The sequence below is a fragment of the Armigeres subalbatus genome, chromosome 2, assembly GCF_024139115.2.
Source record: "Armigeres subalbatus isolate Guangzhou_Male chromosome 2, GZ_Asu_2, whole genome shotgun sequence".
Taxonomy (NCBI): Eukaryota; Metazoa; Arthropoda; class Insecta; order Diptera; family Culicidae; genus Armigeres; species Armigeres subalbatus.
The window spans coordinates 279,847,212-279,868,571 of NC_085140.1; the positions used below are offsets into that span (position 1 = coordinate 279,847,212).

Sequence of the window (21,360 nt, forward strand, 5' to 3'; positions counted from 1 at the left end):
GTTGTTGAATAGATTCTCCATTTTTGGGCGAACAAGGTTGGTATAGTAGTATCAAATGCAATAAATCAATCATAATTAAACATACAGCTGAATAGCGTAGCTGTAAGAGACATTTCTTCAAACAATAATTGTTTCTTGGATGGATACCAGGTCCCAACGCATCATCTGTTTATCGATTTCAAGGCGGCATATGACAGATATGGAAAATTATGGACGAGAACAGCTTCCGTGGGAAGCTTACCGGACTGATCAAAGCAACGGTGGATGGTATGCAAAGGTGTGTGAAGATTTCGGGCGATCACTCCAGTTCGTTCGAATCGCGCCGAGGACAAGGTGTCATGCGGAGAGCCAGTTGTAACAGCCGGGGTACGATTTTCAACAGACTCAGTCAATTTATTTGTTTCGCGGATGTCATCGACATTGTCGGCCGAACATTTGCAAAGTTGGCAGAATTGTACACCCGCCTGAAACGTGATGCAACAAAACTTGGACTAGTGGTGAATGCATCGAAGACAAAGTACATTCTTGTGGGCGGAACCGAGCGCGACTGGGCCCGCCTGGAAAGCAGTGTTACGATAGACGGGGATACCTTCGAGGTGGTCGGCGAATTCGTCTACCTTGGATCTCTGCTAACGGCTGGTAATAATGTTAGTTGTGAAAAACGAGTGCGCATCAATCGGGCCTACTACGGGCTCCAGAAGAAACTGCGGTCAACAAAGATTCACACCCGCACCAAATGTACAAAACGCTCATATAACAGGTAGTCCCCTACGGACTTGGAACATGGACAATGCTCGAGGAGGATTTGCAAGCACTCGGAGTATTCGAGAGGCGGGTGCCTAGAACCATCTTTGGCGGTGAGCAAGCAAGAAGACGGTGTGTGGCGGCGAAAGATGAACCACGAGTTCACCCAGCTCTACGGCGAACCCAGTGTCCAGAAGGTAGCGAAAACCGGAAGGGTACGATGGGCATGGCATGATGCAAGAATGCCGGACAGCAAAACAACCCTGCAAAGATGGTGTTTGCTTCCGACCCGGCAAGTACAAGAAGGCGTGGAGCACAACGAGCAAGGTAAGCTGACCAGGTGCAGAACGACTTGGCGAGCGTGAGGCGTCAAATTGTTGATTCAGTTGTACATACCTGCAAATGAAATGAAAATGAACGGAACGGAGTTTCGATTCGAGTAAAAAAGTAATGAGGCAAAATGCAGAACGAGAAAGTGTGTTAACCCTCTCTTTCCCACGACTTTTTTCAAAGATTTCAATAGGAAGGAATCATCTATGGACAAAAATGCTAGAACAAAAGTTATTTGGCATAGCTCAAATTAGTGGAAAACGAAAAAAAAGTTTTTGATTGTAAATCAATAGTTACTTGATTGTTTTCAATAGTTTTATTGTTTTTACTCAAATTTGATTATATTTGCAGTCTGATGAAACCAAAAAGTTGTGCCAAATACTGCTTTTTGTTGTTGAAATAATTCGATGAATGTTAGAAGGTGCAAAATTTGATGGAGCTCTACAGCTACCATGGGAAGGAAAGGGTTAACACTGCCAAAAGCCCGGTCATTCCAAGAAGGATTGTCGTTTGCTGCAAGAACAGTCGAAAATGAGTGACGAAGTACCGGAAAGTGGCAAACAGCATACGAAGAAGAAAAGTGATACGGAGTAGGTCGCTGAAAGTGATTCACAATTGTGTTTGACCGCGGTAGATTTCCGGCATCAGAGTTACTTTTATTGCTTTATCGAACAGACTATTGAACATCAGACGAGAAGGATATTTTATCTTATTCAAGGGGGGCGCATTTTGCCCCCCTTGGGCGTGCCACCCGCACGTCCCCGATATTTGGTCAATAGGAAGGATTTCGGATACTTCAAACAAGTAGAGCATAATTCGGGCTGTTTATAAAATGTGATTTATTCTCATTTTTTCAGATACAAGGCGTTTGAAAACACAAAAAACAGAACTTTTCGTTAAGTGGCTTTTAGCGCTTTTCTCATACAAAATCTTTATTTATTTGATAAACCCACATGACCACTATTGAAGAAAAAATCGACTTTATCTAGACCTTGAAAAAATTGAATGGTGTAACCCACATCTATCAAATATTACCTAATCAAAGTATCGGTCGTCAAAAATCGCCTCTACCCAGCGGCCAAGGGAGTTCACCAATTCAAAAAAGGAAACATATAATTATATTTGACAATATTCCTCTGAAAGGCGGCTTTAGTCTATAGATCAATTTATATCCCAAAGAGATGCCAAAAACATGATCATCCTAACTGGTATGGACTTCATTGCATAATGGATATGCACACTGATGCAATTATTAACTGGAATTTAATGACGGTTGCTTGGAAATTTTACCAACGAAATTTGTTATGAATGCCAAACAATTGTTTTATTAAAGCATGTGGAAATAATGATGTATGATTTTTAAGACGCATCATAATCCATTTAATGAAAACTTAATATAATAATTAGTTCGTTTCAATGTCGTATAAAACGAAAACTACACTCTTATGGCCGGCATTCTTTTCTGTAATGAAATACTATGCAATGTGCATGGAACAAACTATAGTAGTTCATCTATGCCTACCATAGTCATGAGATAAAAAAAAACTAAAAAACTAATCACTCTTCTATTCGACTACTTCCACTATGTTAATATCAAGTAGGTAATATCTTATCATTAAGATTTTTTGTTTATACATTACAGACTTACAACCTTTCAACTTTATACAACAATGTGTGAACTATAAATTATCAAAAATCAATTTGATGCGGGGGGCTACTTTTCGATTTTCCGAAAAAGTTAAACGAAAAAAATATCAAATTTGAAATAGAAAGTTGCCATCCAAGTATCAACGAGACACCCAAATTGTGATAATGGCAAATTGATAGTAAATCACGTTATAATTCTGGTTTCAAAATGTCCAAAGTAGCCCCCGTTGTCAGATGTCGAAAACAATATTTTTCCGACTCAAGCTACTGCCAAAATAATCTTTTTGCTTATTATATACTTAGTTTACTTCATGGTGCCATCAAGTCCATACCAGTTTATAGTATCAGCAATTCAATTAAATATTTCAATTATTATAAAGCTCTTTTTTTCGATTGAGATGTAGTAGTACACGAAAATAATTCTGTTCTCATTATAAATTGTGTGACATTTTTAAGTAAATTTTTCTTTATCAATTTCGTAACGCATAAAAATAAAAGGTGTGAGTTTCAGTGTCAGATAGCCAACCAATGCTTCTTCTCTCGTACACATTCTAATAATATACAACCTTCTTTCATTGTGACTATAAAGTTGCCATAATAATTAATTTTAGATCAATGAAGGATAATGATGCGGATTAGAACTCCGTATGTGGAACCCAACAACAGCAACCCTGATTGGTCACAGCTTATTGATTACGATTATCAGATATTATAGAACAGTTTATCATGATATTGAACGAACAAAGAAGATACGTATATAAATTGCATTTGAAACATTGTCTTGCTTTAAACATAGATGATGATAATGATGATGGTCACGCCATATGTTAATACTAGGGTTTAGCTTAGAGATGGGTAACTAATTCGGATTTGCAAAACCATAGAAAACGATTCGATTGTGGAACAGATATCAATTATAATCCATTATTATTTAGAAGAAAAAAACATATTTTAAAAACTGTCTATATCAAACATCGCTTTTTGTAAGCGTCATTAATATTACGTCGAATTCTACAAAAACGCTGAATTTACTGATATTCAAACAAATTCATAAATGATCGCGTTCCAAGTTGATACAAGACCGCGGTACCACAGATCCAGAACACTAACACAAACGGATTGCCCATTACTGATCCAAAAATGAGATAATTTTAATCATTTGAAGATCTGGAAACGCGAAAATCTTAAAATTGTTTTTCAAATCTTCCATATTTTCCATTCCACTTTTGTAGATCAAATTAGCCATCATTGATGCGCATTTTTCAATATCTTATAAGAATGAAAAATACAATTATTTGAACAGAACAAATCATTCATCTAACTTTGTCAAGATACAGGTTTTAATTGCAAAATGCTTAAACAATTGGTTAATTTATGTTTTTAATGTTTATCTGATGACAGGCATATAATACCAGTCAAAATGTATTTACATTATCATACTTTCCCTAAGAAAGCAGGCAAAAAACACTAGCCATTTCATCATAAACAACCAAAACAACCAATGTTCAATAAAAGAAATCTTACAAATAGGAAATTATTCGATTTTCTCCTCTTAAATACCTCACTGATATTTATCTCACTATCTGATATTCTTTAAATCGAAACTAAACTAATATCACAGCAAACTTAATTAAAAAAAACTACTCGCATCTGGAAGTTTCTATCACCAAATGTTCTACGATGAGTCGTGATTTGTATGAATATTATTAAGTTGTATCAAACATGTTATGTTCACACAATGGTCTTACTCATTAAACTTCCTAAGCGTCGATGATTATTACGATCTTGTTTAAAGTGTTTTAAACGTCCTTTTGAAATGCGCTTTAGGGGACTGGGGGTCGGCATTAGCATTGTTTTCAAAACAGATTTGTCGCATAACTCACTTACAACGGAGTAATTAGAAATTCGATAAACTGATTCCTGTTACCAACATTCAATGTTTATGTTTATATGTACTATTAGTAAAGTTTCTCCCTGTTTTGTCTTTCTCGTTTTTGCTTTTCGGGCATCGGCATGCTTACTAAATTAGTTTGCATACATTTTTTCATGTTTGTTTTTGATCCTGTGTTCGCGAAAGAGTGGTGTGATCATTTCAAACAGTGCTGTTGGTTTAACTTAATGCTACAGGATTTGACCTATTCTGATGTCTAGCTCAAATTATATGATATTCAAAAGTTAACGTTATAATTCCTCCTATGTGCGTAATGGGTGAACTGATGCGCTTTGACTTTAATATCCTAACTTTCTCACTATTCTGCATATCTATGTGGCACACATCTTATTTTACTTTTCATTAAAATTGCTAAGCAAGATTGGTAGGAAAACTAACGGTATTGCGAGAAATAATGCAAAAAATTAACTAAACCGCGAACCTAACGACTTCGATTTTCCATCTTTTGTTATTTGTGCTGCCGTACCTGTAAATATAATATAAAAATATTTTTATCTTTAAAAAATGAACTAAAACAAGAATAGTAATTTAAGCAATTAGCTGCAAAAGGATATTTTTTTAGCACGAGTTGTATTTTTATCCAACGAGGCTTGTCGAGTCCATCCCCTCAACCATCTATCACGCAATATTTATGGATGGTAACTATAGATCGTGCTTGTGCACCAGGCGCTTCTGAACCGAAGTTGACAAATTGAGGAACTTTCGAACTATCAGACTACACAGCAAAAAAAGTTGTTGAATATTACATCGAAATCGCTGCAACCAACTGAATCCATCGGTTGTTGAATATTACACTGCGCGATGTACTCGAGAGCTCGCTGTGTAATAAACAGAAACGATGTAATTTCTCTCGATGTAATAAATACAACTACGTAATCAAAGGGATGTAAATCAATGTGATGTAAAACTGTTCAATGCATGAAGGTTTTTAATATTGGTATTTTCGGTTTATCAGACATGGCTTAATTTTATTTGATATTACACATACAATCATTTTTATTTGTTCTATTTCAGAGAATTTGAACAAAGAAAATTAATTTCCATCACCATCACTCACAAACCGATTGGAAGTCTTGGCAGGTTATGTTAAGGAGCTGCCACTTATCGTATTTCTCGTTGCCCTGATCGATCTATGCGTCGTAAATAATTGTGATGGTCGGAGGGAGCGAGCAATCCTGAGCACAAACGCCCATCGGGTAAATCGGCATGGCAAAAGGTGAGCAGCTTATCACTTGAAATATGCAAGCCATCTAGAACCGGCACGACAGTCGATGATTTATTAGACTTCAGACGCTGAAATACAAAAAAAAAACAGTTGAGTTGAAGTGATGAGAAGCATTATTTATTTTAAGACGATCAATATAATTTATCGTAGTTTTTGTTCCAAGGTGTTCCATGTGAATTTCTAAAACACCTCAGAGAATTTCTCAGAATTCACAAGATTTCCAGAGATGCCTTGAGCCTTAAAAAAATAGTAGGGACATGGCAGGGACATTCCTTGGGGAATCCTTTCGGGATTCCTTGGGGAATCCTTTCGGGATTCCTTGGGGAATCCTTTCGGGATTCCTTGGGGAATCCTTTCGGGATTCCTTGGGCAATCCTTTCGGGATTCCTTGGGGAATCCTTTCGGGATTCCTTGGGGAATCCTTTCGGGATTCCTTGGGGAATCCTTTCGGGATTCCTTGGGGAGTACTTTCGGGAATCCTTTCGGGATTCCTTGGGGAATCCTTTCAGGATTCCTTGGGGAATCCTTTCGGGATTCCTTGGGGAATCCTTTCGGAATTCCTTGGGGAATCCTTTCGGAATTCCTTGGGGAATCCTTTCGGAATTCCTTGGGGAATCCTTTCGGGATTCCTTGGGGAATCCTTTCGCGATTCCTTGGGGAATCGTTTCGGGATTCCTTGGGGAATAATTTCAGGATTCCTTGGGGAATAATTTCAGGATTCCTTGGGGAATCCTTTGGCGATTCCTTGGGGAATCCTTGCGCGATTCCTTGGGGAATCCTTTCGCGATTCCTTGGGGAATCCTTTCGGGATTCCTTGGGGAATCGTTTCGGGATTCCTTGGGGAATAATTTCAGGATTCCTTGGGGAATCCTTTGGCGATTCCTTGGGGAATCCTTTCGCGATTCCTTGGGGAATCCTTTCGCGATTCCTTGGGGGAATCTTCCAAGGATTCCTTGAGAATCGTTTCAGGATTCCTTGAGGAATTTCCAATTTCAGGATTCCTTGGGGAATCCTTTGGCGATCCTTAGAATCCTTTTCCAAGGGATTCCTTGGGGAATCCTTTCCAAAAGATTCCTTGGGGAATCCTTTCGCAATTCCTTGAGGAATCCTTTCGCGATTCCTTGGGGAATCCTTTCGCGATTCCTTGGGGAATCCTTTCGCGATTCCTTGGGGAATCCTTTCGCGATTCCTTGGGGAATCCTTTCGCGATTCCTTGGGGAATCCTTTCGCGATTCCTTGGGGAATCCTTTCGCGATTCCTTGGGGAATCCTTTCGCGATTCCTTAAGGAATCCTTTCGCGATTCCTTGGGGAATCCTTTCGGGATTCCTTGGGGAATCCTTTCGCGATTCCTTGGGGAATCCTTTCGCGATTCCTTGGGGAATCCTTTCGCGATTCCTTGGGGAATCCTTTCGCGATTCCTTGGGGAATCCTTTTCGCGATTCTCTTTGGGAACTTTCGGATTCCTTGGGAATCCTTTCGATTCCTTGGGAATCCTTTCATGATTCCTTGGGAATCCTTTCGCGATTCTTGGGGAATCTTCGACCTTTTCGCGGAAATACTTTCGCGATTCCTTAGAATCCTTTCGATTCTTGGGGAATCCTTTCGCGATTCCTTGGGGAATCCTTTCGGGATTCCTTGGGGAATCCTTTCGCGATTCCTTGAGAATCCTTTCGGGATTCCTTGGGAATCCTTTCGATTCCTTGGGGAATCCTTTCCAGGATTCCCAGAGAATCCTTCAGGATTCCTTGGGAATCCTTTCGTTTCTTGGGGAATCTTCGATTCCTTGGGAATCCTTTCAAGGATTCCTTGGGGAATCCTTTCGATTCCTTGGGGAATCCTTTCAGGATTCCTTGGGGAATCCTTTCGGGATTCATGGGGAATCCTTTCGGGATTCCTTGGGGAATCCTTTCGGATTCAGGGAATCCTTTCAGGATTCAGAATCCTTTCGGGATTCCTTGGGGATTCCTTTCAGGATTCCTTGGGGAATCCTTTCGGGATTCCTTGGGGAATCCTTTCGGGATTCCTTGGGAATCCTCCCGGGATTCCTTGGGAATCCTTTTCGATTCCTTGGGAATCCTTTCGATTCCTGGGGAATCTTTTCAGGATTCCTTGGGAATCCTTTCAGGATTCCTTGGGGAATCCTTTCGCGATTCCTTGGGGAATCCTTTCGATTCCTTGGGGAATCCTTTCGGGATTCCTTGGGGAATCCTTTCGGGATTCCTTGGGGAATCCTTTCAGGATTCCTTGGGGAATCCTTTCCGGGATTCATGGGAATCCTTTCGAGTTCCTTGGGAATCCTTTCAGGATTCCTTGGGGAATCCTTTCTGATTCTTGGGGAATCCGGGATTCCTTGGGGAATCCTTTCAGGATTCCTTGGGGAATCCTTTTCCGGGATTCCTTGGGGAATCCTTTCGGGATTCCTTGGGGAATCCTTTCGGATTCCTTGGGGAATCCTTTCTTGGGAATCCTTTCGGGATTCCTTGGGGAATCCTTTCGGATCCTTGGGGAATACTTTCGAGTTCCTTGGGGAATCCTTTCGGGATTCCTTGGGGAATCCTTTCAGGGATTCCTTGGGGAATCCTTTCGGGATTCCTTGGGGAATCCTTTCCGGGATTCCTTGGGGAATCCTTTCAGGATTCCTTGGGGAATCCTTTCCGGGATTCCTTGGGGAATCCTTTCGGGATTCCTTGGGGAATCCTTTCCAGGATTCCTTGGGAATCCTTTCAGGATTCCTTGGGGAATCCTTTTCAGGATTCCTTGGGAATCCTTTCAGGGATTCGTTTGGGGAATCCTTTCGGGATTCCTTGGGGAATCCTTTCAGGATTCCTTGGGGAATCCTTTCAGGATTCCTTGGGGAATCCTTTCAGGATTCCTTGGGGAATCCTTACGGGATTCCTTGGGGAATCCTTACGGGATTCCTTGGGGAATCCTTACGGGATTCCTTGGGGAATCCTTACGGGATTCCTTGGGGAATCCTTACGGGATTCCTTGGGGAATCCTTACGGGATTCCTTGGGGAATCCTTTCGAGTTCCTTGGGAATCCTTTCGGGATTCCTTGGGAATCCTTTCGATTCCTTGGGGAATCCTTTCAGGATTCCTTGGGGAATCCTTTCGGGATTCCTTGGGGAATCCTTTCAGGATTCCTTGGGGAATCCTTTCCAGGATTCCTTGGGGAATCCTTTCCGGGATTCCTTGGGGAATCCTTTCGAGTTCCTTGGGGAATCCTTTCGGGATTCCTTGGGGAATCCTTTCGGGATTCCTTGGGGAATCCTTTTCGGGATTCCTTGGGAATCCTTTCCGGATTCCTTGGGGAATCCTTTCCGGATTCCTTGGGGAATCCTTTCCGGATTTTCTTGGGGAATCCTTTCCGGATTTTCTTGGGGAATCCTTTCAGGATTCCTTGGGGAATCCTTTCCGGGATTCCTTGGGAATCCTTTCGGGATTCCTTGGGAATCCTTTCAGGGGATTCCTTGGGGAATCCTTTCGATTCCTTGGGGAATCCTTTCGGGATTCCTTTCGAGATTCCTTGGGGAATCCTTTCGGGATTCCTTGGGGAATCCTTTCGGGATTCCTTGGGGAATCCTTTCGGGATTCCTTGGGGAATCCTTTCGAGATTCCTTGGGGAATCCTTTCGGGATTCCTTGGGGAATCCTTTCGGGATTCCTTGGGGAATCCTTTCGGGATTCCTTGGGGAATCCTTTCGGAATTCCTTTCGGGATTCCTCGGGGAATCCTTTCGGGATTCCTCGGGGAATCCTTTCGGGATTCCTTGGGGAATCCTTTCGGGATTCCTTGGGGAATCCTTTCGGGATTCCTTGGGGAATCCTTTCGGGATTCCTTGGGGCATCCTTTCGGGATTCCTTGGGGAATCCTTTTCCAGGATTCCTTGGGGAATCCTTTCAGGATTCCTTGGGAATCCTTTCAGGATTCCTTGGGGAATCCTTTCAGGATTCCTTGGGGAATCCTTTCATTCCTTGGGGAATCCTTTTCAGGATTCCTTGGGGAATCCTTTCAGGATTCCTTGGGGAATCCTTTCAGGATTCCTTGGGAATCCTTTCGGGATTCCTTGGGGATCCTTCAGGATTCCTTGGGGAATCCTTTCGAGGGAATCCTTTCAGGATTCCTTGGGAATCCTTTCCGGGATTCCTTGGGGAATCCTTTCGGGATTCCTTGGGGAATCCTTTCAGGATTCATGGGGAATCCTTTCGGGATTCCTTGGGGAATCCTTTCGGGATTCCTTGGGAATCCTTTTCCGGATTCCTTGGGGAATCCTTTCGGGATTCCTGGGGGAAGCCTTTTTTTATTCCTTGGGGAAGCCTTCGGGGATTCCTTGGGGAATCCTTTCGGGATTCCTTGGTGTATCCTTTCGGGATTCCTTGGGGAATCCTTTCGGGATTCCTTGGGGAATCCTTTCCGGGATTCCTTGGGAATCCTTTCAGGATTCCTTTGGGGAATCCTTTCGGGATTCCTTGGGGAATCCTTTCCCGGGATTCCTTGGGGAATCCTTTCAGGATTCCTTTGGGGAATCCTTTCAGGATTCCTTGGGGAATCCTTTCAGGATTCCTTGGGGAATCCTTTCGATTCCTTGGGGAATCCTTTCAGGATTCCTTGGGGAATCCTTTCCAGGATTCCTTGGGGAATCCTTTCGGGATTCCTTGGGGAATCCTTTCGGGGAATTTTCGAAGTTCCTTAGGGAATCCTTTCCGGGATTCCTTGGGGAATCCTTTCCGATTCCTTGGGAATCCTTTTCAGGATTCCTTTGGGGAATCCTTTCAGGATTCCTTGGGAATCCTTTCAGGATTCCTTGGGGAATCCTTTCGGGATTCCTTGGGAATCCTTTCCGATTCCTTAGGGAATCCTTTCAGGATTCCCTTGGGGAATCCTTTCGGGATTCCTTGGGGAATCCTTTTCGATTCCTTGGGGAATCCTTTCGAGGATTCCTTGGGGAATCCTTTCAGGGAATCTGGGATTCCTTGGGGAATCCTTTCGGGATTCCTTGGGGAATCCTTTTCAGGATTCCTTGGGGAATCCTTTCAGGATTCCTTGGGGAATCCTTTCGAGATTCCTTGGGGAATCCTTTCGGGATTCCTTGGGGAATCCTTTCGGGATTCCTTGGGGAATCCTTTCGGGATTCCTTGGGGAATCCTTTCGGGATTCCTTGGGGAATCCTTTCGGGATTCCTTGGGGAATCCTTTCGGGATTCCTTGGGGAATCCTTTCGGGATTCCTTGGGGAATCCTTTCGGGATTCCTTGGGGAATCCTTTCGGGATTCCTTGGGAAATCCTTTCGGGATTCCTTGGGGAATCCTTTTGGGATTCCTTGGGGAATCCTTTCGGGATTCCTTGGGGAATCCTTTCGGGATTCCTTGGGGAATCCTTTCGGAATTCCTTGGGGAATCCTTTCGGGATTCCTTGGGGAATCCTTTCGGGATTCCTTGGGGAATCCTTTCGGGATTCCTTGGGGAATCCTTTCGGGATTCCTTGGGGAATCCTTTCGGGATTCCTTGGGGAATCCTTTCGGGATTCCTTGGGAAATCCTTTTCGGGATTCCTTGGGGAATCCTTTCGATTCCTTGGGGAATCCTTTTCGGGATTCCTTGGGGAATCCTTTTCCGGGATTCCTTGGGAATCCTTTCAGGATTCCTTGGGGAATCCTTTCAGGATTCCTTGGGGAATCCTTTCCAGGATTCTTGGGAATCCTTTCGGGATTCCTTGGGAATCCTTTCAGGATTCCTTGGAATCCTTTCAGGATTCCTTGGGGAATCCTTTTCGGGATTCCTTGGGGAATCCTTTCAGGATTCCTTGGGAATCCTTTCAGGATTCCTTGGGGAATCCTTTCGATCATGGGGAATCCTTTCGGGATTCCTTGGGGAATCTTTCCGGGATTCCTTGGGGAATCCTTTCCAGGGATTCCTTGGGAATCCTTTCGGGATTCCTTAGAATCCTTTCGGGATTCCTTGGGAATCCTTTCAGGATTCCTTGGGGAATCCTTTCCGGGATTCCTTGGGGAATCCTTTTCGGGATTCCTTGGGGAATCCTTTCAGGGATTCCTTGGGAATCGCTTTCAGGATTCGTTGGGGGAATCCTTTCGGAATTCCTTTGCGAATCCTTTCGGGATTCCTTGGGGAATCCTTTCGGGATTCCTTGGGGAATCCTTTCAAGATTCCTTGGGAAATCCTTTCGGGATTCCTTGGGGAATCCTTTCGGGATTCCTTGGGGAATCCTTTCGGGATTCCTTGGGGAATCCTTTCGGGATTCCTTGGGGAATCCTTTCGGGATTCCTTGGGGAATCCTTTCGGGATTCCTTGGGGAATCCTTTCGAGATTCCTTGAGGAATCCTTTCGGGATTCCTTGGGGAATCCTTTCGGGATTCCTTGAGGAATCCTTTCGGGATTCCTTGGGGAATCCTTTCGAAATTCCTTGGGGAATCCTTTCGGGATTCCTTGGCGAATCCTTTCGGGATTCCTTGGCGAATCCTTTCGGGATTCCTTGGCGAATCCTTTCGGGATTCCTTGGCGAATCCTTTCGGGATTCCTTGGCGAATCCTTTCGGGATTCCTTGGCGAATCCTTTCGGGGTTCCTTGGGGAATCCTTTCGAGATTCTTGGGAATCCTTGATCCTTTCAGGATTCCTTGGGAATCCTTTCGATTCCTTGGGGAATCCTTTTCGGGATTCCTTGGGGAAATCCTTTCGAGTTCCTTGGGAATCCTTTCAGGATTCCTTGGGAATCCTTTCGAGTTCCTTGGGAATCCTTTCCGGATTCCTTGGGGAATCCTTTCGATTCCTTGGGGAATCCTTTCGGGATTCCTTGGGGAATCTTTCAGGATTCCTTGGGGAATCCTTTCGATTCCTTGGGGAATCCTTTCAGGATTCCTTGGGGAATCCTTTCGAAGTTCCTTGGGGAATCCTTTCAGGATTCCTTGGGAATCCTTTTCGATTCCTTGGGGAATCCTTTCGAGATTCCTTGGGGAGTCCTTTCAGGATTCCTTGGGGAATCCTTTCCGGGATTCCTTGGGGAATCCTTTCGGGATTCCTTGGGGAATCCTTTCGATTCCTTGGGGATTCTTTTCGAGATTCCTTGGGGAATCCTTTCGGGATTCCTTGGGGAATCCTTTCGGGATTCCTTGGGGAATCCTTTCGGGATTCCTTGGGGAATCCTTTCGGGATTCCTTGGGGAATCCTTTCGGGATTCCTTGGGGAATCTTTTCGGGATTCCTTGGGGAATCCTTTCGGGATTCCTTGGGGAATCCTTTCGGGATTCCTTGGGGAATCCTTTCGGGATTCCTTGGGGAATCCTTTCGGGATTCCTTGGGGAATCCTTTCGGGATTCCTTGGGGAATCCTTTCGGGATTCCTTGGGGAATCCTTTCGGAATTCTGAGGGAATGTTCATGGGAATCCTTTCAGGATTCCTTGGGAATCTCTTTCCAGGATTCTGGGGAATCCTTTCCCTTGGGAATCCTTTCTTGGGAATCCTGGGAATCTCTAATCCCGGGAGATCCTCGGATTCCTTGGGGAATCCTTTCGATTCCTTGGGGAATCCTTCCAGTTCAGAATCCTTTGGGATTCCTTGGGAATCTTTCAGGGATTCCTTTGGGAATCCTTTCAGGGATCATGGGAATCCTTTTCAGGATTCCTTGGGGAATCCTTTTCCGATTCCTTGGGAATCCTTTCAGATTCAGCAGAATCCTTTCGGGATTCCTTGGGGAATCCTTTCGATTCATGGGGAATCCTTCGGGATTCCTCAGAACTCGACCTTGGGGAATCCTCGATTCCTTGGGGAATCTTTCAGGATTCCTTGGGAATCCTTTCGGGATTCCTTAGAATCCTTTCGATTCCTTGGGGAATCCTTTCAGGATTCTTAGAATCTTTTTCGGGAATCCTTGAATCCTTTCAGAGTTCCTTGGGGAATCCTTTCGATTCCTTGGGGAATCCTTTCAGGATTCCTTGGGAATACTTTCGATTCCTTGGGGAATCCTTTCGGGATTCCTTGGGGAATCCTTTCGAGATTCCTTGGGGAACTTTTCGATCCTTTCCTTGGGATTCCTTGGGGAATCTTTCGGTTCCTTGGGGAATCCTTTCGATTCCTGGGAATCCTTTCGATTCCTTGGGGAATCCTTTCTGATTCCTTGGGGAATCCTTTCGATTCCTTGGGGAATCCTTTCAGGATTCCCTGGGAATCCTTTCGATTCCTTGAGAATCCTTTCTGGGATTCCTTGGGGAATCCTTTCGGGATTCCTTGGGAATCCTTTCAGGATTCCCAGGGAATTCCTTCGATTCCTTTCAGGATTCCTTGGGGAATCCTTTCTGATTCCTTGGGAATCCTTTCGGGATTCCTGGGAGAATCCTTTCGGATTCCTTGGGGAACTTTCAGGATTCCTTGGGAATCCTTTCAGAAAATCCTTTCGATTCCTTGGGAATCCTTTCAGGATTCCTTGGGAATCCTTTCAGGATTCCTTGGGGAATCCTTCTGAGATTCCTTGGGGAATCCTTTCGGGATTCCTTGGGGAATCCTTTCAGGATTCCTTGGGGGAATCCTTTTCAGGATTCCTTGGGGAATCCTTTCGGGATTCCTTGGGGAATCCTTTCCAGATCCTCAGATCCTTTCGGATTCCTTGGGGAATCCTTTCCTGGGATTCAACAGGAACCTTTCGGGATTCCTTGGGGAATCCTTTCGAGATTCCTTGGGGAATCTTTCGGAATTCCTTGGGAATCCTTTTCCAGAGATTCCTTGAGATCCTTCGATCCTTCCTTGGGGAATCCTTTCGGGAGTTCCTTGGGAATCCTTTCCCTCAGACAACCTTGGGGAATCCTCGGGATCCTTGGGGAATCTTTCCGATTCCTTTGGAATCCTTTCGATCTTTGGAATCCTTTCGATCCTTGGGGAATCCTTCTCGGATTCCTGATCCTTCGGGATTCCTTGGGGAGATCCTTTCCGGGATCCCTTGGGGAATCCTTTCGGGATTCCTTGGGGAATCCTTTCTGGATTCCTTGGGAATCCTTTCCAGATTCCTCTTGGGAATCCTTTCGGGATCCTTTAGAATCCTTTCAGGATTCCTTGGGGAATCCTTTCGGGATTCCTTGGGGATTACTTGAAGAATCCTTTCGGGATTCCTTGGAGAATCCTTTCGGGATTCCTTGGAGAATCCTTTCGGGATTATTTGGGGAATTTTTTCTGGGATCCGGGAAGAATGTCTCGAAGAATTTCGGGAATATTCCTCAAGAAATCCCGGAATGGTTCCTCGAGGAATCTCGGAAAGATTCCTCAAAAATGTCGGAGTTTCCCAAGAATTCTACAAGAAATCTCGGAGAAAACTCATAGCAAATCTCGGAAGGATTCTCCAAGAAGTCCCGGAAGGATTCCCCAAGAAAACCCGGAAGGATTTCGCGAGGAATCCCGGAAGAGTTATCCAAAGAATGGGATACCTTTAGAAATCCTTTTGGGATTCCTTTAGGAATCGTTTTGGGATTCCCTGAGGAATCCTTGTGGGATTCCATGAGGAAACTTTTGGGATTCCATGAGGAATACTTTTGGGATTCCATGAGGAATCCTTTTGGGATTCCTTGAGAAATTCTTTTGGGATTTCTTGAAGAATTCTTTTGAGATTCCTTGAGGAATCCTTCTAAGATTCTTTGAGGAATCCTTCCGAGATTCCTTGAGGAATCCTTCCGAGATTCCTAAAGGAATCCTTCCGAGATTGCTAAAGAAATCCTTCCGAGATTCTTTGGATAACTCTTCCGGGATTCCTCGGGAAATCCTTCCGGGTTTTCTTGGGGAATCCTTCCGGGACTTCTTGGGGAATCCTTCCGGGATTTGCTATGAATTTTCTCCGAGATTTCTTGTAGAATTCGTGGGAAACTTAGACATTTTTTAGGAATCCTTCCGAGATTCCTCGAAGAACCATTCCGGGATTTCTTGAGGAATATTTCCGAAATTCTTCGAGACATCTTTCAGGGATCCCAAAGAAAAATTCCCCAAATAATCCCGTAAGGATTCCCCAAGGAAAAAATTCTCCAAGGAATCCCGAATGGATTCCCCAAGGAATCCCGAATGGATTCCCCAAGGAATCTCGAATGGATTCCCCAAGGAATCCCGAATGGATTCCCCAAGGCATCCCGAATGGATTCCCCAAGGAATCGCGGAAGAATTCCCCAAGGAATCCCGAAAGGATTTCCCAAGGAATCCCGAAAGGATTCCCCAAGGAGTCCCGAAAGGATTCCCCAAGGAGTCCCGAAAGGATTTCCCAAGGAGTCCCGAAAGGATTCCCCAAGGAGTCCCGAAAGGATTCCCCAAGGAATCCCGAAAGGATTCCCCAAGGAATCCCGAAAGGATTCCCCAAGGAATCCCGAAAGGATTCCCAAGGAATCCTGAAAGTATTCCCCAAGGAACTCGAAAGGATTCCCCAAGGATTCCTGAAAGGATTCCCAAGGAGTCCTGGAAAGGATTCCCAAGGAGTCCTGAAAGGATTTCCCAAGGAGTCCTGAAAGGATTCCCCAAGGAGTCCTGAAAGGATTCCCCATGAATCTCGGAAAGGATTCCCAAGGAACTTGAAAGGATTCCCCAAGGAATCCTGAAAGGATTCCCCAAGGAATCCTGAAAGTATTCCCCCAAGGAATCCTGGAAAGGATTCCCAAGGATTCCTGAAAGGATTCCCAAGGATTCCTGAAAGGATTCCCAAGGATTCCTGAAAGGATTCCCCAAGGAATCCTGAAAGGATTCCCCAAGGATTCCCTGGAAAGGATTCCCCAAGGATTCCTGAAAGGATTCCCAAGGATTCTGGAAAGTGATTCCCCAAGGATTCCTGAAAGGATTCTCAAGGAACTTGAAAGGATTCCCCCTGAAGGAATCTGAAAGGATTCCCCAAGGAATCCTGGAAAGGATTCCCAAGGAATCGAAAGGATTCCCTGCTGAATCTGAAAGGATTCCTGGAATCCCTGAAAGTGATTCCCAAGGAATCCTGAAAGGATTCCCCAAGGAATCCTTGGAAAGGATTCCCAAGGAATCCTGGAAGGATTCCCTCAAGGAATCTTGAAAGGATTCCTCAAGGAATCCCAGTGATTCTGAATCCTGAAAGGATTCCCCAAGGAATCCCGAAAGGATTCATGAATCCTGAAAGGATTCCCATGGAATCCTGAAAGGATTCCCCAAGGAATCCTGAAAGGATTCCCCAAGGAATCCTGAAAAGGATTCAAGGAATCCTGAAAGGATTCCCAAGGAATCCTGAAAGGATTCCCCAAGGAATCCTGAAAGGATTCTCTAGGGAATCGGGAAAGGATTCCCCATGAACTCTGAAAGGATTCCCAAGGAATCCTGGAAAGGATTCCCCAAGGAATCCCGAGCGATTCCCAAGGAATCCTCAAAGGATTCCCAAGGAATCCCGAAAGATTCCCAAGGAATCCTGAAAGGATTCCCCAAGGAATCCTGGAAAGGATTCCCCAAGGAAAGGATTCCCTGAGATCCTGAAAGGATTCCCCAAGGAATCGAAAGGATTCCCCAAGGAATCGAAAGATCTCTCATGAATCCGGAAAAGGATTCCCAAGGAATCCTGGAAAGATTCCCCAAGGAATCCTGGAAAGGATTCCCCAAGGAATCAAAAGGATTCCCAAGGAATCCTGAAGGATTCCCCAAGGAACTTGAAAGGATTCCCCAAGGAATCCCGGAAAGGATTCTCAAGGAATCCTGAAAGGATTCCCCAAGGAATCCCGAAAGGATTCCCCCAAGGAATCCCGAAAGGATTCCCTGTTGAATTGAAAGGATTCCCAAGGAATCCCGAAAAGGATTCCCCAAGGAATCCTGAAAGGATTCCCTGAATCCCGAAAGGATTCCCAAGGAACTCGAAAGGATTCCCCAAGGAATCCTGAAAGGATTCCCCAAAGGAATCCTGAAAGGATTCCCCAATCCCTGAAAGGATTCCCCAAGGAATCCTGGAAAGGATTCCCAAGGAATCCTGAAAGGATTCCCCAAGGAATCCCGAAAGGATTCCCCAAGGAATCTTGAAAGGATCCCCAAGGAACTCTGAAAGGATCCCAAGGAATCCTGGAAAGGATTCCCTGGAATCCTGAAAGGATTCCCCAAGGAATCCTGAAAGGATTCTGAATCCCCAAAGGATTCCCCGAACTTGGAAAGGATTCCCCAAGGAATGAATCTCGAAAGGATTCCCCAAGGAATCCTGGAAAGGATTCCCAAGGAATCCATGAAGGAAAGGATTCCCCAAGTTGAATCCTGAAAGGATTCCCCAAGGAATCCTGGAAAAGGATTCCCCAAGGAATCCTGAAAGGATTCCCCAAGGAATCGAAAGGATTCCCCAAGGAATCCTGAAAAGGATTCCCAAGGAATCCTGAAAGGATTCCCCAAGGAATCCTGGGAAAGGATTCTCCAAGGGGAATACGAAAGGATTCCCTCAAGGAACTCTGAAAGGATTCCCAAGGAATCCTGCTGAGATTCCCCAAGGAATCCTTGAAAGGATTCCCAAGGAATCTGGAAAGGATTCCCCAAGGAATCCTGAAAGGATTCCCCAAGGAATCCTGAAAGGATTCCCCAAGGAATCGGAAAGGATTCCCCAAGGAATCCTGAAAGGATTCCAAGGGAATCCTGAAAGGATTGAAGGAATCCTGAAAGGATTCCCCAAGGAATCCTGAAAGATTCCCAAGGAATCCCGAAAGGATTCCCCAAGGAATCCTGAAAGGATTCCCAAGGATCCCGAAAGGATTCCCCAAGGAATCCTGGAAAGGATTCCCCAAGGAATCCTGAAAGGATTCCCCAAGGAATCCTGAAAGGATTCCCCAAGGAATCCCGAAAGGATTCCCCAAGGAATCCCGAAAGGATTCCCCAAGGAATCCCGAAAGGATTCCCCAAGGAATCCCGAAAGGATTCCCCAAGGAATCCCGAAAGGATTCCCCAAGGAATCCCGAAAGGATTCCCCAAGGATTCTTCAAGGAATCCCAAAACGATTCCTCAAGGAATCCCAAAAAGATTCCTCAAGGAATTTCAAAAGGATTTCTCTCCCAAAAGGATTCCTCAAGGAATCCCAAAAGGATTCCTCAAGGAATCCCAAAAGGATTCCTCAAGGAATCCCAAAAGGATTCCTCAAGGAATCCCAAAAGGATTCCTCAAGGAATCCCAAAAGGATTCCTCAAGGAATCCCAAAAGGATTCCTCAAGGAATCCCGAAAGGATTCTTCAAGGAATCCCAAAAGGATTCTTCAAGGAATCCCAAAAGGATTCTTCAAGGAATCCTAAAAGGATTCTGCAATGAATTCCAAAAGGATTCCTCAAGGAATTCCAAAAGGATTCCTCAAGAAATCCTAAAAGGATATTAAAATTATTTCACTCAAAACGCTCCTTTGTCACAAAAGATTCTGTTCGGAATCCCCTAAATATTCCGGCCGGAATTGCCAAAGAATCCCATTCAGAATCGTCAATAGATTCCTCTCGTATTGCACAAACCATTCCGCGCGTGATCTTCAAAGTATCACGTTCAAAATCACCACAGGATTTTGCTCGGAATCCCCAAAATGTTTCGCTCAGAATCTCCAAAGGATTCCGTTTGGAATCCCCACCAAACTCCGTTTGAAGTCCCTAAACTATTCCACTTAGAATCCGATTGCACTTGAAATTCACAAAGGAATCCTCAATGGGCATCCTTTAGAATCCCTAAAGGATTCCGTTCAGAATATTCTAAAGACTTCGTTCGTAATATGCAAAGGATTTTAAACAGAACTCCTGAAGAGTTTTCTTAGAATCCTCGATGGATTTCATTTTCTTAAAAAAGAATTTCATCCAGAATAAAAAAAAATCTCAATCAGGAACGGATCTGTTTCTGTTTAGAATATTAAAAGTGCTCCTTTCGGAATGGAATATATTGATAAAATCATTTGGATATCAAGTAGTGTCTTTTCAGCACTGCGTGCACGCACGCGGCGTCAAAAAGAAGCAAGTGTGCATCGAGTAGCGTTGCCACGTCGATGCACATCAGCGTTATTTGGAAAGACGCTACGTGGACATCGGCCGTAACTTATTACTATGTACTTACGTCACGTCCGCTCTTTGATGGACATGAGAAGGTGAGATGCGCCGTGAGCTGAGAAGAACAATCAGGAAGATGGTTACCGGCCCCTTCTTAGATTGCGTAGTTGGCTTTTAGTTATGGACCGAGCGAAAATAATACAACACAGATGCCACTCCATCTTTAGCCTGAAAAAATAAAATTAAAAATATAACAAGTGCGGATATTGACATCAACATATTACACAATACTTACCAGAGAAATCAATTCAACGGGGTGCTGCGTGCCGTTAAACACAGTTAGAGAGTGCTTCGGAATCACCTCACGGAGCAAAAACGGGCTTATCGTTAGACCGTCCTACAAACGAATTTCGAATTCAATGTCCCGGAATTTTCGATTTTACGAATCAGCGTCAGATCGCTCAAGCCAGCTTTTGCAAAGTTGATCAACAACTAACGGAGAACAGGGCCATCTGTTTTGTTTTGGACAACTTCCACATGATCTCCGTCTCGCTGAAACCCATCTCGAAAAGACGGTCCCCTTCGTCAAACGCACAGTGTAGCACCGCTGCTTCGACCTGCCGTGGAAACGATCACATCCGGCAGCAGATGGTAGAAACGTTTTAAAATCCGGAAACTTTCCCTACAGCACCGCACCACACTAACACCAAACTTGATCGGTCGTCGTTCTCAAACAGCAGAGTCCAAAAGCACCCGGTTTTACCCCAGCCTGCCATGGCCATTGCAACCACATCGCGACTCCCCAATTAGTGGTATAGTTTTGCGCAGGATTTGAAGTGGCACTTTGAATCACATTTTGAGGAATGCCTTTTGGATCCACATGCAGTCCCGTGGTGTGAATTCCGTCCATTTTCTCCTTTGCCGTCGCCGTCAAAATCCGCGAAATTCTTATCCATATTTTTAATAAATATAGACCAAACGATCAGCATCGGATACCCTCGTATCCATTTGATGGTAAATTTCACCTGATTAAACACCTAATTTTTGCCGACTACTCACAAATTCAATATTTAATTTTGATAAAGAAAAGAGCCGCGAGAAAAAACCGTAATCGAATGAATCAGCTTTCAAAACATGGCGACAAAACAGCGTCAACGTCGACGATCGCCAACATCAACTCCGCAGTGTTGCGAGAAAATTATATTAGCAAAGGATATAATATTAAATCCAGTTTGTGTAATTTTACACAAAACTGTTGGATCCTATTGGTTGCATCATTTTCTGTGTAATATTCAATGTTTTGTCAATCGAATATTACACAAAAGCGACGTGAGAAAAATTGATGAATCCGATTTTGTGTAATTTCCGGGCAATGTAAAATTACATCAAAATAAATGTTAATATGCATCATTTTTTTGACATTACTTAGAAATTTTGGTACATCGCTTCAATTGCATCGCTGCACATTACATTATTTTTTGCTGTGTATCGGACGGCAACGT

General features: G+C 44.1%; 1 protein-coding gene and 1 long non-coding RNA gene across 10 annotated transcripts in view; both read right to left on the reverse strand.

Moving 5' to 3' along the window:
- Nucleotides 1–1,889: 1,889 nt before the first annotated feature.
- LOC134212314 (galactosylgalactosylxylosylprotein 3-beta-glucuronosyltransferase S) overlaps nt 1,890–21,360 on the reverse strand; it is a 58,716-nt gene continuing 39,245 nt past the window's right edge. For all 9 annotated transcript variants that reach the window (XM_062690057.1, XM_062690051.1, XM_062690055.1 and 6 more), the window contains one exon: nt 1,890–5,138. In XM_062690057.1, coding sequence (XP_062546041.1) covers nt 5,077–5,138 — 62 coding nt within the window. In that variant the 3' untranslated portion in view covers nt 1,890–5,076. The remainder of the gene's footprint in view (nt 5,139–21,360) is intronic.
- LOC134212316 (uncharacterized) lies at nt 5,160–20,863 on the reverse strand. The gene is made up of 3 exons (XR_009979240.1): nt 20,154–20,863; nt 19,926–20,086; nt 5,160–5,965 (listed from the first exon to the last, which is right to left on the reverse strand). It is a non-coding gene; the product is annotated as an uncharacterized LOC134212316 (long non-coding RNA).